This window comes from Corythoichthys intestinalis, chromosome 13 (assembly GCF_030265065.1).
Source record: "Corythoichthys intestinalis isolate RoL2023-P3 chromosome 13, ASM3026506v1, whole genome shotgun sequence".
NCBI classification, from domain to species: Eukaryota; Metazoa; Chordata; class Actinopteri; order Syngnathiformes; family Syngnathidae; genus Corythoichthys; species Corythoichthys intestinalis.
Genome location: NC_080407.1, coordinates 3,380,285 through 3,395,154, shown reverse-complemented (window position 1 = coordinate 3,395,154; position 14,870 = coordinate 3,380,285). Strand labels below are relative to the sequence as shown.

Here is a 14,870-nt window from a genome sequence, read left to right as displayed (position 1 = left end):
GTTTTGCTGTTCACCAGCTGTTGAGTGTTATTGTATGACTGATTGGAACTGTACTACATTGTTTCGCCACAGGGTGTGCTGTCGTGTATTTTATGTTCGGTGTGAAGAAGAAGAAGAAAGTCAAAAGAGGCATTAGAGGTCTGTTCTCAACTTCTCCCTCACTGCACTTTGGCTCTCATGGAGAGCACGTTTGCTCATTTGTTCGAAATAAACGATAGCTGACGTGCAAAGTAGCAAGTGAGCTGTGAAAATAGCGAGCTTAGTGGCGTGAAAACCGCGGGAGAGCTAAGTGAAGCTAACGAACAGCTAAGCCATGCTAAACGGAGCTAAGCGACTGATACTCGGTCCGTATGGTGGAAGATTTTGGTAGCAACTTGATGGTTCCTTTTTCTTTCTTTTTTTTTTTTTTTTTTTTTTTTTAAATATTGACACCTTTTTGAAACGATATCTCGATTCTTGACAGGAAAATATCGATAACCTTTCAGGATACTAAGTATCACGATATATCACCATTTCGATATTTTGTCACAACCCTTTTGCGTATAACGCGAAGAAATGAATAGAGTGACGGAAAAGTGTTTTATTTTGAAGATTAAGCCAGGAAATGTGTTGTGTTGAATCGATGATTTTCCTCTCCAGCGGTTACTCCTCCTCTTGCATTCATTTCAACTACAGCCGCTGCAACGGATGGAGCTGAGCACAAGCGGGCGTGAGAGGCACCAACGACGATTTTCTACCCCGTCTAACTAGCGCCCATCTCGGGTACGACTCGTGCCGCACCTCGGCGGTACGAACGCTACTCTTTCAGGCTATAGAGGCGATCGACCGTCTCCGAGGCATCGATTGTTTTTTTTTTTTTTCCTTCTCCCCCTGTTGATAAAAAAAGGGCGTGCGTGCGTGAGTGAGTCAACGAGGGGAACATTAACCATTTGATGTGGGTTTAGTGAAGACATTTTAGCCGGTCGAGGATGGGCTGCACCCTGAGCACGGAGGACAAGGAGGCGGTGGAACGGAGCAAAATGATCGATCGGAACCTGAGGGACGATGGCGAGAAGGCGGCCCGGGAGGTCAAGCTGCTGCTGCTGGGTAAGAGGCGATCCGAGACTGGGTGCGGTGGGCGGAGGTCCCACCTTGTGGTGGTGGTGGTGGTGGTGGTCGACGCTCAGTTTAACGTTTGCGCTTTTTTCGGATACTTTTGCGCTGTCACCGCCAGCTTCCAGCAATAACTTTGATCTTTGAACGCAACATTTCCTGTTAAAACTGTAGTTTTGATAAAACTTTACAAATTAATTGATTTGATAACTGTAACTCATTCATTGCCAATCCAATTTGATGAGGGGATTGGACGTCTATCGCCCTTTAAGAGTTAAACATCAATTCAACGATTATTAAAGTATTGAGAAAAGGTCAAAACCACCTTTACCGCTTTTAAATGCCTTCCTAATCGTTACCCTTGCCAAATCAGTGATCAAAAACATCAAACGCCCAAACACAATAATGGCAGTGATAATAATAGCGTCATTCTCTTGCCAAGGTTATATCTTTTGCCAAGTTTCCACAAAAAACAATTCTTGAAAATGACACTGCATAATTAAAAGGAACAAAATAACATTGTGTTATGGTGAAATGCAGTTTGTCCTCATTATTTACACACGGGGCAACACTGTTATGCTTGTAAACAGAGACCTGAGTTGAGAAACTTTTCCACACTTGTGCAAATGTTGACATACACACTTACAGTATGTGGGTTACCAGGACATGTTTTAATCCGGGATCAATAACAATGAACTCCTTGGCTGCCTTGGACGGCAACAGACATCGGATTGGACGTCTATCGCCGTCAAACACTGAAATGTGATTATTCACTGCCATTTTATGGCAGGCGTTGATTTTTTAGCGCATTCCTACGCTTGCCCCAGCGTGTCAGGTTTAGTTCATGGCCAAGATAGATTTTTTTCCCCCAAATGTTTTTGTAATCTCACTGCTTTAGTGCCGTTTGCCAGGTCGCGGTAACCGCGTAATAACACTGGCGGGCCTAAAAAGCACAGTAGGTGCATGTTTTGTTCAATAAATTTACTAGGGCTGCAGCTATCGAATATTTTACTAGTCAATTAATCGGTGGACTAGTTAGTTCAAATAATCGAGTAATCGGATAAGGAACATGAAAAGTTAAAATACCCCAGCTGAGCCTAAAACGGTATTTAAAAATTTTTTTAAATGAGGATCTATGTACAACAAAAGAACAATTGGCTAACTCACACAGAAAAAGTCCGCTAGCTTAAATGCTCTAAAATGCTAAATTTTATTTATTTATTTTTTTACAATGCTCTTAACAAATGGTTCAGACACACATTCCCACAAAAAACGGTTAAATATACCTATAAACTAAATCATGAATGCATTAAAAAAAACATTAGCTCAAACAAAAACTTGGCTAATGTTGGTCTTAACAGGGAGCAGCTGGTTTCAGCCATGAGAAATGAGTTATATTCATTTTTGCCACCCAAATCAATAAAACTACATGCAAACACTTTCAAAATAAACCAATACAACGCCACTTTAATGAAACGAATACTCGAAGCAACAACATTTAATTCGAATATTTTTTTCAACTCGAGTTAATCGATTAATCGTTGCAGCACTAAAATTTACCTATTGTCAAGTCCGAAATAGAAATTTGGCAGTCAATAGCCCGTGTTGTACTTATCTGCAACCAGCAGTTTGTTCAGTTTAGAACAGGTTTTTAGTCCGAAGAAATGTCTACAAATATACGTTTGGAATATTACGGAAAATGTACTATGAAAAAACCTACAATATTACAATAAATCACATTCAAAACTTTATCCAGAAACAAGTCGGGTTACAGCAAACAAAATGTTCTTTAAACAGTTTGCAGTTTTATCAAACAAAGCCAGAATTATTCAGTGGCATAAAGGAAGTACTGAGGTATTGCACAACAAGACGGCCACTTTTGTTTTTCTGAAAGGACGCGTTACATTGCACTTTCCTTCTTTGTTTGTTTTAGCGACACGCAAACCCATCTGTTTTTTGTTTCTGCACCTCCTCAAATCCTCCAAACGTCAGCTGACCCGCTCCGCTTTTACGTCGCTATGGCAAATAGAGAGCCAAAGCGAGACCAGTTTGTTGAATTATTGAAGGTGTAATAAAGCTGCGCGTGTCGTGTGTCCTTCTCGCGCAGGTGCCGGAGAGTCGGGCAAGAGCACCATCGTCAAGCAAATGAAGTGAGTCTTATTTCGCACCGGCATGCAAACGTTACACACTCTGTGTTAAATATTTCCAAAGTTTGCTTTGAAATTTTTTTATTCCTTACTCTCTCAGTGCCATGGACAATGATAGACATCATCTTTTAAGCAGAGTTGCTCGATATTATTGGGTAGCCGATAATATCGGCCGATAAAAGCATTTTAAAATGATAGTTTTTGGGCCAATATGCACGTTGCCTTCAAAATGAATGTAGAAGCCTTTGTGCAAGGACTAGTCACAGCTTAGCACAGCAGTTATGCTTATTGACCATTAGATGTCTCCAAACGAAGATGCTTGGGATTTGTTATGTGAGCATTATCATAACAATTGATTAGGGCTGTCAAACGATTAAAATTTTTAATCGCAGCATAAAAATTAATTAATCGTAATTAATCGCAATTCAAACTATAAAATATGCCATATTTTTCTGTAAATTATTGTTGGAATGGAAAGATAAAACAAGACGAATATATACATTCAACATACTGTACATAAGTACTGTATTTGTTTATTATAACAATAACTCAAGATGGCATTAGCATTAGTAACATTCTGTGAAAGCGATCAATGGATAGAAAGACTTGTAGTTCTTAAAAGATAAATGTTTACAAATGTAAAAGTAAATGTACAAGTTATAGAAATTTTATATCAAAACTAGGGCTGTCAAAATTATCGCGTTAACGAGCGGTAATTAATTTTTTAAATTAATCCCGTTAAAATATTTGACGCAATTAACGCACAAATGCCCCGCTCAAACAGATTAAAATGACAGCACAGTGAAAGGTGTACTTGTTGTACTTTTCGGAGTTTTGCCGCCCTCTGCTGGAGCTTGGGTGCGACTGATTTTATAGGCTTCAGCACCCATGAGCATTGTGTAAGTAATTATTGACATCAACAATGGCGGGCTACTAGTTTATTTTTTGATTGAAAATTTTACAAATTTTATTAAAACGAAAACATGAAGAGGGGTTTTGATATAAAATTTCTATAACTTATACTAACATTTATCTTTTAAGAACTACAAGTCTTTCTATCCATGGATCGCTTTAACAGAATGTTAATAATGGTAATGCCATCTTGTTGATTTATTGTTATAATAAACAAATACAGTACTTATGTACCATATGTTGAATGTATATATCCATCTTGTGTCTTATCTTTCCATTCCAACAATAATTTACAGAAAAATATAGCATATTTTATAGATATTTTAGAGCTTAATTGGTTTAAGCTGTAATTAACTTGATTAAAAATTTTAATCGTTTGACACCCTTAATTAAAACCCCTCTTAATGTATTCGTTTTAATAAAATTAGGGCTGTCAAACGATTAAAAATTTTAATCGAGATAATTACAGCTTAAAAATTGATTAATCATAATTGCAATTCAAACAATCTATAAAATATGCCATATTTTTCTGTAAATTATTGTTGGAATGAAAAGATAAGACACGACGGATATATACATTCAACATACGGTACATAAGTACTGTATTTGTTATAACAATAAATCAACAAGATGGCATTAACATTATTAACCATTATTAACCTTCTCTTAAAGCAATCCATGGATAGAAAAACTTGTAGTTCTTAAAAGATAAATGTTAGCACAACTTATAGAAATTTTATATTAAAACCCCTCTTAATGTTTTCGTTTTATTAGAATTTGTAAAATTTTCAATTAAAAAATAAACTAGCTCGCCATTGTTGATGTCATTACACCATGCTCACTCCCCAAACCCATAAAATCATTTGGACCCAAGCGCCAGCAGAGGGCGCCAAACAACAAAAAAACAAGTAACAAGCGGACATTACACTGCTGTTATTTTAATCTGAGCGGGGCATGTGCGTTAATTGCGTCAAATATTTTAACGTGATTAATTTAAAAAATTAATTACCGCCCGTTAATGCGATCATTTTGACAGCCCTAAATAAAACTTGTGAAATTTTCAAACAAAAAATAAACTAGTAGCTCGCCATTGTTGATGTCAATAATTACACAATGCGCATCATGCTGAAACCCATAAAATCAGTCGCACCCAAGTGCCAGCAGAGGGCGACAAGACCCAAAAAAACACAAGCAACAAATGGACATGACACTGTGCTGTCATTTTAATCTGTTTGAGCGGGGCATGTGCGTTAATTACGTCAAATATTTTAACGTGATTAATTTAAAAAATTAATTACGCGATAATTTTGACAGCCCTACAATTGATACATATGATAATTGACATATACAATTTGAATGAATATTTTTTGTTGTTGTTGTCTTTTTACTTGTCAGAATCATCCACGAGGCGGGCTACTCGGAAGAAGAGTGCAAGCAGTACAAGGCGGTGGTGTACAGCAACACCATCCAGTCCATCATCGCCATCATCCGAGCCATGGGCCGCCTCAAGATAGACTTTGGCGACGCCGCCCGAGCCGTGAGTCCCTCTCACCCGCGCATTTTCCATCAGACGGAACATACAATACAAACTCTCTCGTCCTCGCAGGACGACGCGCGGCAGCTGTTCGTGCTGGCGGGCTCGGCCGAGGAGGGATTCATGACGGCCGAGCTGGCCGGCGTCATCAAGCGGCTGTGGCGGGACGCCGGCGTCCAGGCCTGTTTCGGACGCTCCCGAGAGTACCAGCTCAATGATTCAGCCGCCTAGTGAGTTCCCAAAGCGCTAGCTAGCTAGTAAGATGACCGTGTACGTAGCTAGCAGTCATCTTGAGTAGGCTGACCAGCATTTGGAAAATTGATCTTGAAAAGTACATATTAAACAGTAAGGTTGTTCCGATCATGTTTTTTTGCTCCGTACCCGATCCCGATCGTTTTAGTTTGAGTATCTGCCGTGCCCAAATATTTCCCGATCCGATTGCTTTTTTTTTTGCTCCCGATACAATTCCAATCATTCCCGATAATTTTTCCCGATCATATACATTTTGGCAATGCATTAAGAAAAAAATGAATAAAACTCAGAAGAATATATACATTCAACATACAGTACATAAGTACTCTATTTGTTTATTATGACAATAAATCCTCAAGATGGCATTTACATTATTAACATTCTTTCTGTGAGAGGTATCCACGGATAGAAAGACTTGTAATTCTTAAAGGATGAATGTGACTTTGTATATTGTGACTAAATAATGCCATCGAGTGTATTTGTTGAGCTTTCAGTAAATGATACTGTAGCCATTTAACTATTCTGCCCAAATGCATGATGGGAAGTGCAACCATGACTGTGCGTATTGGCACCAATTGATATATCTTTTCTGCGTTGGGAAATAACATAGAATATAAAGAAAAAGATCAACTACTACCTTTCTTCTCCTCATTGCTTTCCCACGATATTTCTAATTGTTGAGAGAGGGATTTTGGGGCCATAGCCAATTAAAAAAAGGCTCTAAAGACTGCCAAAATCCACTCTACTCATTTTACGCTGCCTTTTAGCTAAATATATAGGTAAATCGGCGCCATTATAGACTGAACGCGACAATGGGTGAGTGGGTCGTGCAGCGCATGCGTTAATAGCGTTTAATATTTTAACGTGATTAATTTTTTAAAAATTAATTACCGTCGTTAACGCGGAAAATATGATAGCCCTACTTTAAGCCAAAACTAAAGACTCTGGATGAGTGTAAGACATTTTGTCTGTAACGTTAAACACAATTAGAAAACGATTTAATTAAAATATATATATATATATATATATATTTAAAAAAGGCATGTCCGATATTTTTTGCCGATTCCGATACTTTGAAAATGACGTGATCGGACCCGATCGATCGGCATCATCTTTATTAAACAGCATTGGCATAGCCTTAGTAATCCCCAATACTTGTATCGGTGCAACACAAATTTTAACGTCTGTTCCCGGCAGCTACCTGAACGACCTTGAGCGTATCTCTCAAGGCGCGTACATCCCCACGCAGCAGGACGTTTTGAGGACTCGCGTAAAGACCACCGGCATCGTGGAGACGCACTTCACCTTCAAGGATCTTCATTTCAAGTGAGAGCGCTCAATCCGACTCCTGTTCGTGACTCACCGACTCCAAAATTTCCCCGTTTGTCATGACTCAATCGAGGAAGCGGTGACATCACTGCGGATTTTCAAAACAAATGCTCCTTCCCACCAGGATGTTCGACGTGGGCGGTCAGCGCTCGGAGCGCAAAAAGTGGATCCACTGCTTCGAGGGCGTCACCGCCATCATCTTCTGCGTGGCGCTCAGCGACTACGACCTGGTGCTGGCCGAGGACGAGGAGATGGTACGTCCGCCACCTTCACGTAACGTATTTTCGGACTACAAGTCGCACCTGAGTACAGGTCGTACCAGCCATAAAATGCCCAACGAAGAGAAAAAAAACATATATAAGTCACACCGGAGTATAAGTCGCATTTTGGGTGGAAATTTACTTGATAAAATCCAACACATAGAAGAGATATGTCATCTTGAAAGGCAATTTAATAGGGTTGTTCCGATCATGTTTTTTTTTGCTCCCGATCGTTTTAGTTTGAGTATCTGCCGATCCCAATATTTCCCGATCCGATTGCTTTTTTTTTTTTGCTCCCGATTCAATTCCAATCATTCCCGATAATTTTTCCCGATCATATACATTTTGGCAATGCATGAAGAAAAAATTGAATAAAACTCGGACGAATATATACATTCAACATACAGTACATAAGTACTGTATTTGTTTATTATGACAATAAATCCTCAAGATGGCATTTACATTATTAACATTCTTTCTGTGAGAGGGATCCACGGATAGAAAGACTTGTAATTCTTAAAGGATAAATGTGACTTTGTATATTGTTACTAAATATTGCCATCTAGTGTATTTGTTGAGCTTTCAGTAAATGATACTGCAGCCATTTAACTTCTGGCCAAATGCATGATGGGAAGTGCAACCATGACTGTGCGTAGGGGCACCAATTGATATATCTTCTCTGCGTTGGGAAATAACATAGGGTGTTAAGATAATGATCAACTACTACCTTTCTTCCCCACATTGCCTTTCACGTTATTTTTAATTGCTGAAAGAGGTATTGTAAGGCTTTAGCTACTTAAAAATGGCCCCAAAGGCTGTCAAAATTCTCTCTACTCATAATACGCTGCCTTTTAGCACTATCTATAGGTAAGACGGCGCCATTATAGATTGAACGCGACAATGCGTGAGTGGGTCGTGCAGCGCATGCGTTAATTATTTAACGTGAGTAATTGAAAAAAATTAATTGCCGCCTTCAACGCAATAAATTTGATAGCCCTACTTAAAGCCATAACTACTCTGGATGAGTGTAAGACATTTTGTCTGTAACGTTAAATACAATTAGAAAACGATTTAAATTAAAAATATATATATATTTAAAAAAGGCATGTCCGATATTTTTTTGCTGATTCCGATACTTTGAAAATGATGCCGATCGATCGGGACATCGTTACAATTTAATATAAAAATACAATAGAGAACAACATGCTGATGCAGTGCATGAACAACGAAATGCCAATATACTGTCCTCACCAGGACGCTACGGCTCGGTCCTGGCTATACAGCGAGCTAAACTCCCAAATGACGGTGCTAGACATCCGTATAATTTGCTGACTCTATTTCATCCTCGATACCAAACAGGTTCGCATCAACGTAAATAAATGATAATTAGGTGCTGTTACAGCAATGACACAAACGGTTAGCATGCGTTCGCTAGCATTAGTACATCGTTCAAACAACCACGCAACTGGCTCTATGTGTCGGATCGCGGGTGGAAAACACACAACAACATCAGAAAAGATGATAACACAGACGCGTCAGATAACTATAGCATAAAGAACATGCTAACAAGTTTACCAGACCATCAGTGTCACTCCAAAACACCAAAATAACACGTGAAATGATATCATAATGTGTTAATAATTTCACACATAAGTCGCTCCTAAGTATAAGTCGCACCCCCAGCCAAACTATGAAAAAAAACTGCGACTTATAGTCTGAAAAATACGGTAAGTGTTTATCACCAATCGACGAGTCAAGCTTGGACCTTCTGTCTTCAGAACCGAATGCACGAGAGCATGAAGCTTTTCGACAGCATCTGCAACAACAAGTGGTTCACCGACACGTCCATCATCCTCTTCCTCAACAAGAAGGACTTGTTCGAGGAGAAGATCAAGAAGAGTCCGCTCACCATCTGCTACCCGGAGTACGCAGGTATAGCAAAAACTGCTAAAAAAGGGTTAGCTAGCAAAAAAACCTAGGGATGTCCCCGGTCCAATTGGGTTTTAAAAATATATTTATGAGACCAAAGAATGCACACTACACTACAGTATAAAAAAAAGTGCAAGTTATAGTCCAGAAAAAAAGTGTCTTGGAAACTACTATACTAATAACTAGGGTTGTTCCGATCATATTGTTTTGCTCCCGATCCGATCCCGATCGTGTTAGTTTGAGTATCTGCCGATCCCGATATTTCCCGATCCGATTGCTTTTTTTTGCTCCCGGTTCAATTCCAATCATTCCCGATAATTTTTCCTGATCATATACATTTTGGCAATGCATTAAGAACAAAATGAATAAAACTCGGACGAATATATACATTCATCATACAGTACATAAGTACTGTATTTGTTTATTATGACAATAAATCCTCAAGATTGCATTTACATTATTAACATTCTTTCTGTGAGAGGGATCCACGGATAGAAAGACTTGTGACTTTGTATATTTTGACTAAATATTGCCATCTAGTGTATTTGTTGAGCTTTCAGTAAATGATACTGCAGCCATTCAACCCAAATGCTTGATGGGGAGTGGAACCATGACTGTGGGTAGTGCTACCAATTGATATATCTTCTCTGCGTTGGGGAAATAACACAAGGGGTTAAGAAAAAGATCAATTGCTACCTTGCTTCCCCACATTGCTTCTCATGATATTTCTAATCGTAGGGAGAGGGAGTGTAAGGCTTTAGCCTATTAAAAAAAGGCTCCAAAAGCTGCCAAAGTTCACTCTACTCATTTTACTCTGCCTTTTACCTCTCTATCTAAGTAAAGTGGCGCCATTACCGATTGAATGCGACAATGCGTGAGTGGGTCGTGCAGCGCATGGGTTAATTGCGTTAATTATTTTAACGTGATACATTTTCCAAAAAATTAATCACCGCTGTTATCGGGATAAATTTGATAACCCTACCTTAAGCCCAAACTAAAGACTCTGGATGAGTGTAACATATTATGTCTTTAACGTTAAATACAATTAGAAAACGATTTAATTAAAAAATATATACTGTATATATATATTAAAAAAAGGCATGGCCGATATTTTTTTTGCCGATTCCGATACTTTGAAAATGACGTGATCAGACCCGATCGATCGGGACATCTCTACTAATAACCCTTTTTATATGGCTATAATATAGGGATAGCTTTGTTCAAAATTTGAAAAACAAGAAAATTTGATGTGCTTCGTTATCCATTCCGGAGGTATCGGACATACCTATTCTTTAAAAAAAAAAAAAAAATTGATCGTGCTTCAGGCTCCAACACGTATGAGGAAGCGGCGGCCTACATCCAGTGTCAGTTCGAAGACCTGAACAAGCGCAAGGACAGCAAGGAGATCTACACGCACTTCACCTGCGCCACCGACACCAAAAACGTGCAGTTCGTCTTCGACGCCGTCACCGACGTCATCATCAAGAACAACCTGAAAGACTGCGGCCTCTTCTGACGGACCAAGCGAGATTTCCTCGTTTTCGGGGTGAGCCGCGCGTAGTAACCAGTTTGCTAGCTAGCACGCGTTAGCTTACGTGAATACACATTGAGCTCAGTTTTTTTTTTTTTTTTTTTAGTCAGTTTTTGTGTCAAATTAGAACATTTTTGTCAAAGACAGCATTTGGCTTTTAACTTGCTAACTTATTTCCATTTGAGTTCATGGTTTTTGATTTTTTTGTTGTTGTCTGCGTGTGTTTTTGTCATCCTCAGGCTGAATGCTGCTCGGGAAAACAGTTCCTAGAGTCCCCTGCGCTGTACAGTGATGCCACTTTTAACGGTTTTATTTATGTTTTTGTCTCAAGGCATTTTGTCAGATTTTTGTATGTTTAAAATGGTGGAATTTTACTTTTATTTGGGGGACATTTTTCAGCCGGACAGTCAAACTGACACTCGTAGCCCCTCGACATTGTTACATTTACAAATATCTATCTCCATTGGGGTCGTGGCACATGTTCTTGTATATTTTCCATTTTTTTGCGAGGATCGGGAGTGCGAACATTGTGGATTTTTTTCCCCCCGCGACAGGCAAGCACATAAGACGGCGACTGTTTCGCCGCGTTAGCTCACCGTGACGCCATGAGCTTTGTAAAGTCATCACTCTTATTTTGATAATAAAAAAAATAGAAAACATTGATAAGTGCCATTTTTCTGATGGAAATACTGACGTTTCTGCTTCCGGTTAAGGCTGAGCTCTTCCCAGACGACTCGTTGCCTCAGGTTTGTGTAAATTTGTGTGACAATGGCGCTTTTGTTTCACGCTGTCAAAGAAAGTCTTATCTGCACGAGCAGAAAAATCCCTGAGGGATGCCAGGCTGCATTCTTCCAAAGCTGTTATCTTGTAGTTCTATTTTCGATGTTACCTCTGACTCTGACCCAAGGGATGTGACCTTGAACCCAATTCCAGACTCGAGTTCGACAATCGGCAAACTTGCGTTGGGCAGTCTTTTGTCTCGCGTTCACAGAACATCTGTGATGTCACTAATTCTTAGCGCCATGGCAACAGAGAGTGAAAGGAGGTGGGACAATTAGAGAGCGATGGTGACAGATATTCCCTCACAGTCGAGGGGATGAAGTTGTTAAAAATAGCTGCGAAAGATTTTTTTTTTTTTTTTTTTAGCTGCTTCACGTCACAGCTGTGATTTAAAGCCTCAATGATCCCGCCTTTTGGTTGTTTTTAACACAATGGCGGCAATAGACGTCAGATTCAATTGGACTGGGAGGGTTGGCAGCGATTGAACGATCGGTCGAAATTGGATTAGACGTCTATCGCAGTCAATGGCAGGGAAACATGATCATTCACTGCCAACCTTCACAATTAAATTAACTTTGGCGTCATCTAGCGGATAATAATAACACTGCATGTTTAGTTTTCCCACGTGACGTAATTGCGACACACTTGATCGCCTTTTAATTGTTTCATTGTTGATTTGGGTCTCACGAGTCACGATTACCTGCTGATGACGTATATTGAACGAGCGTTGCCATAGAAACCACAACCGTTTCATGCGCATGCGTAGAAGCCCACTGCTGGTATTTTTTTTTTCACTGATACGGAATTTTGGTGCGCACTGCAATCCTCACGTCTAATATTTGTCAAATGTATTCTGATAAGCTTCACGATTTTATAAACGTCTTGAAAAAAAACATTTTCTACCTTTTAAATGGAAGTAAAATTCGTTTTTCTCATTTTTCACCGAGTGCTCGATTCCTATTTTTTGTATTTTATGAATTAGAATTAAAAACTACCTCTAATTAAGGTCATAGTACTCGGATTAATTAATGATGCAAATGATTTATAAATGCCTAGAAACGTGACGTCAGTGTAACTGCGTGATATCTTTTGGCCAGAAGGTAGCGCTATTGCATCTTCTGAAAATTTTTATTTTAAACTTCATAATGAAGATGCTGCAAATACGTTTATCTATTAACTGATTTTGAACATACATGTTTTTATTTTTTTAGATAATGATATATACAGATACATTTCGAGCAATAATTGTACATTTTACTATTAATATTCCCATAATGTTGACTGCATGCTGTAATTCGTTTGCTCAGAAATATTTAGATTTTTAAAAAAATAAATAAAAACCTGTTCTTTCGTTGATAAATGGAAAGTGATGCAGATTTATGGCAGCGTCAAGTGGCGGGGGGTGATGGGGATGCGACACCGCCAACTTAATCAGCATGAAATATCATAAAGTGTCAGCGGCGCGGGAGAAACAAGGGCGTGTCCCGGCAATGATTTTCCTCTTTTACGAGCGTTTGTGACAAACGACGCCATGATGAGGCGCAAAATGAAATGTTGGCGTCTCGGGAGGGTTTGTCGGAGGGTCCGTCCTTCAACGTCGGCTCGCCATTAGGATGCGAGGCGGGAATATGGATCGATTCGCCAAACAAATTGTGACCCCTGCACATTTTAATTAAGGTCAATCAATTTGGCCTCTCTTCAGCTCATCTTTAACTCATTCACGGACTACTTTGTAGTGTTACTTATAGTCTTGTAGTAATACACCACTGACTATTACTAGTCATAGGAGGGTAGAGTAGCCAAAAATTGTACTCAAGTAAAAGCATAAAAATCATGAGGCCAAAAAATCTAACAGAATGATTGAATTCAACCGTCCAAAACCATGACTGCCCTCTAGTGGATAAAAATATTTTCTACCATGAAACTAAAACGATCGTATCTCTGGTTTTCTGTGGTCTATCGGTGCCAAATAAAAAGTGAGATAGAGCTTAAAATCTGCATTTTTGATGATTTTTTTTTTTTTACAGCAGCACTTTATCTGAAATACTTTATATTTCACGGCTCTTTAGAGACGCCACTTGCTGTAATATGTTAGAACACTGTGTGGTCGTGTAACTATGGTTCCGACGTCTGATTGGTGAAAAATAATAGCAAAAAATAAAGTCAAAAGGGCAATGTTGTTTTTGGCAGCCCTTTTAATTTTCGTCTTAGTCTTTTGGTCGATAATACCTATTAGTCTTAGACATTTTAGTCATCTAGTTTTCGTTTAGTATTTTCGTCTGTATTTTTTATTTATTTTTTTAATAATTGGTCCAAAATAAATAAAATAAATAAATAAATAAATGTTTCCAACTATTTTGAATGAACATTGACAGACGAGCACATATTATAGTGTCTACAAGGACAACACCAACTTGGTGATTGGACACACTCATTAAGAAAACAGTGCATTATTTTTAATTATTCATACCAGAGGTTGCGCTAGACTTTTTCGTTGTCTGTCATTTTGACTGACAGGGTCATAAAAATCCGGTCATAATCTATTTTTACCTGTCACTTAAATTTTTAAAATGATAATAATGACATATTCAATAGTATTTAGTTTTCATTCATTTTTAATTAATATTCCGTCCGAACAAGCTTAACAGAGAATCCACACCGTGCCATCACACATCAAGCAGATGAATATGTAACTTTTTCTCCGCAGTGACAAAAACAGCTGACTCCGGCCCCAGTAGGTAGGCTACATATGGAACAATGAAATTAACAGTTCACCTGCTGTGGCCTGAACGCAGTCTTACACCTTCCTCCTGGTGCGCATGGACTTGAATGGCGTACCGCAAGCAACACGTCACTTCTGCTCATTAATATTCATGACATTAGCTACTGTTGCTAAGCAGGGACAAGCCACTGTTTGTCCCTAATAGGAAATGAATGGAAATCGTGTACGAAGGAGATGTTTACAGGGCTAAACCTACCATTTCTCTCCGAAAATGATGTGCCTGGTGCCAAATTCACTAGCAAATGCCAGATTGGGGGCCCCCTAGTGGTCAGGGGCCCTAAGCAGCTGCATAGTCTGCGTATAGGCTGGGCCGGCCCTGTGT

At 39.0% G+C, this 14,870-nt stretch overlaps 1 protein-coding gene across 1 annotated transcript; it reads left to right on the top strand.

The window, feature by feature from the left end:
- Window positions 1–99: 99 nt before the first annotated feature.
- gnai1 (guanine nucleotide binding protein (G protein), alpha inhibiting activity polypeptide 1) lies at window positions 100–12,142 on the top strand. The gene is made up of 10 exons (XM_057855731.1): window positions 100–138; window positions 640–1,086; window positions 3,200–3,242; window positions 5,547–5,688; window positions 5,758–5,915; window positions 7,135–7,263; window positions 7,391–7,520; window positions 9,305–9,458; window positions 10,781–11,001; window positions 11,226–12,142. The coding sequence occupies exons 2-9, from the start codon at window positions 969–971 to the stop codon at window positions 10,969–10,971; spliced, it is 1,065 nt and encodes a 354-aa protein (XP_057711714.1). The 5' UTR covers window positions 100–138; window positions 640–968; the 3' UTR covers window positions 10,972–11,001; window positions 11,226–12,142.
- The last annotated feature ends 2,728 nt before the right edge of the window (window positions 12,143–14,870 follow it).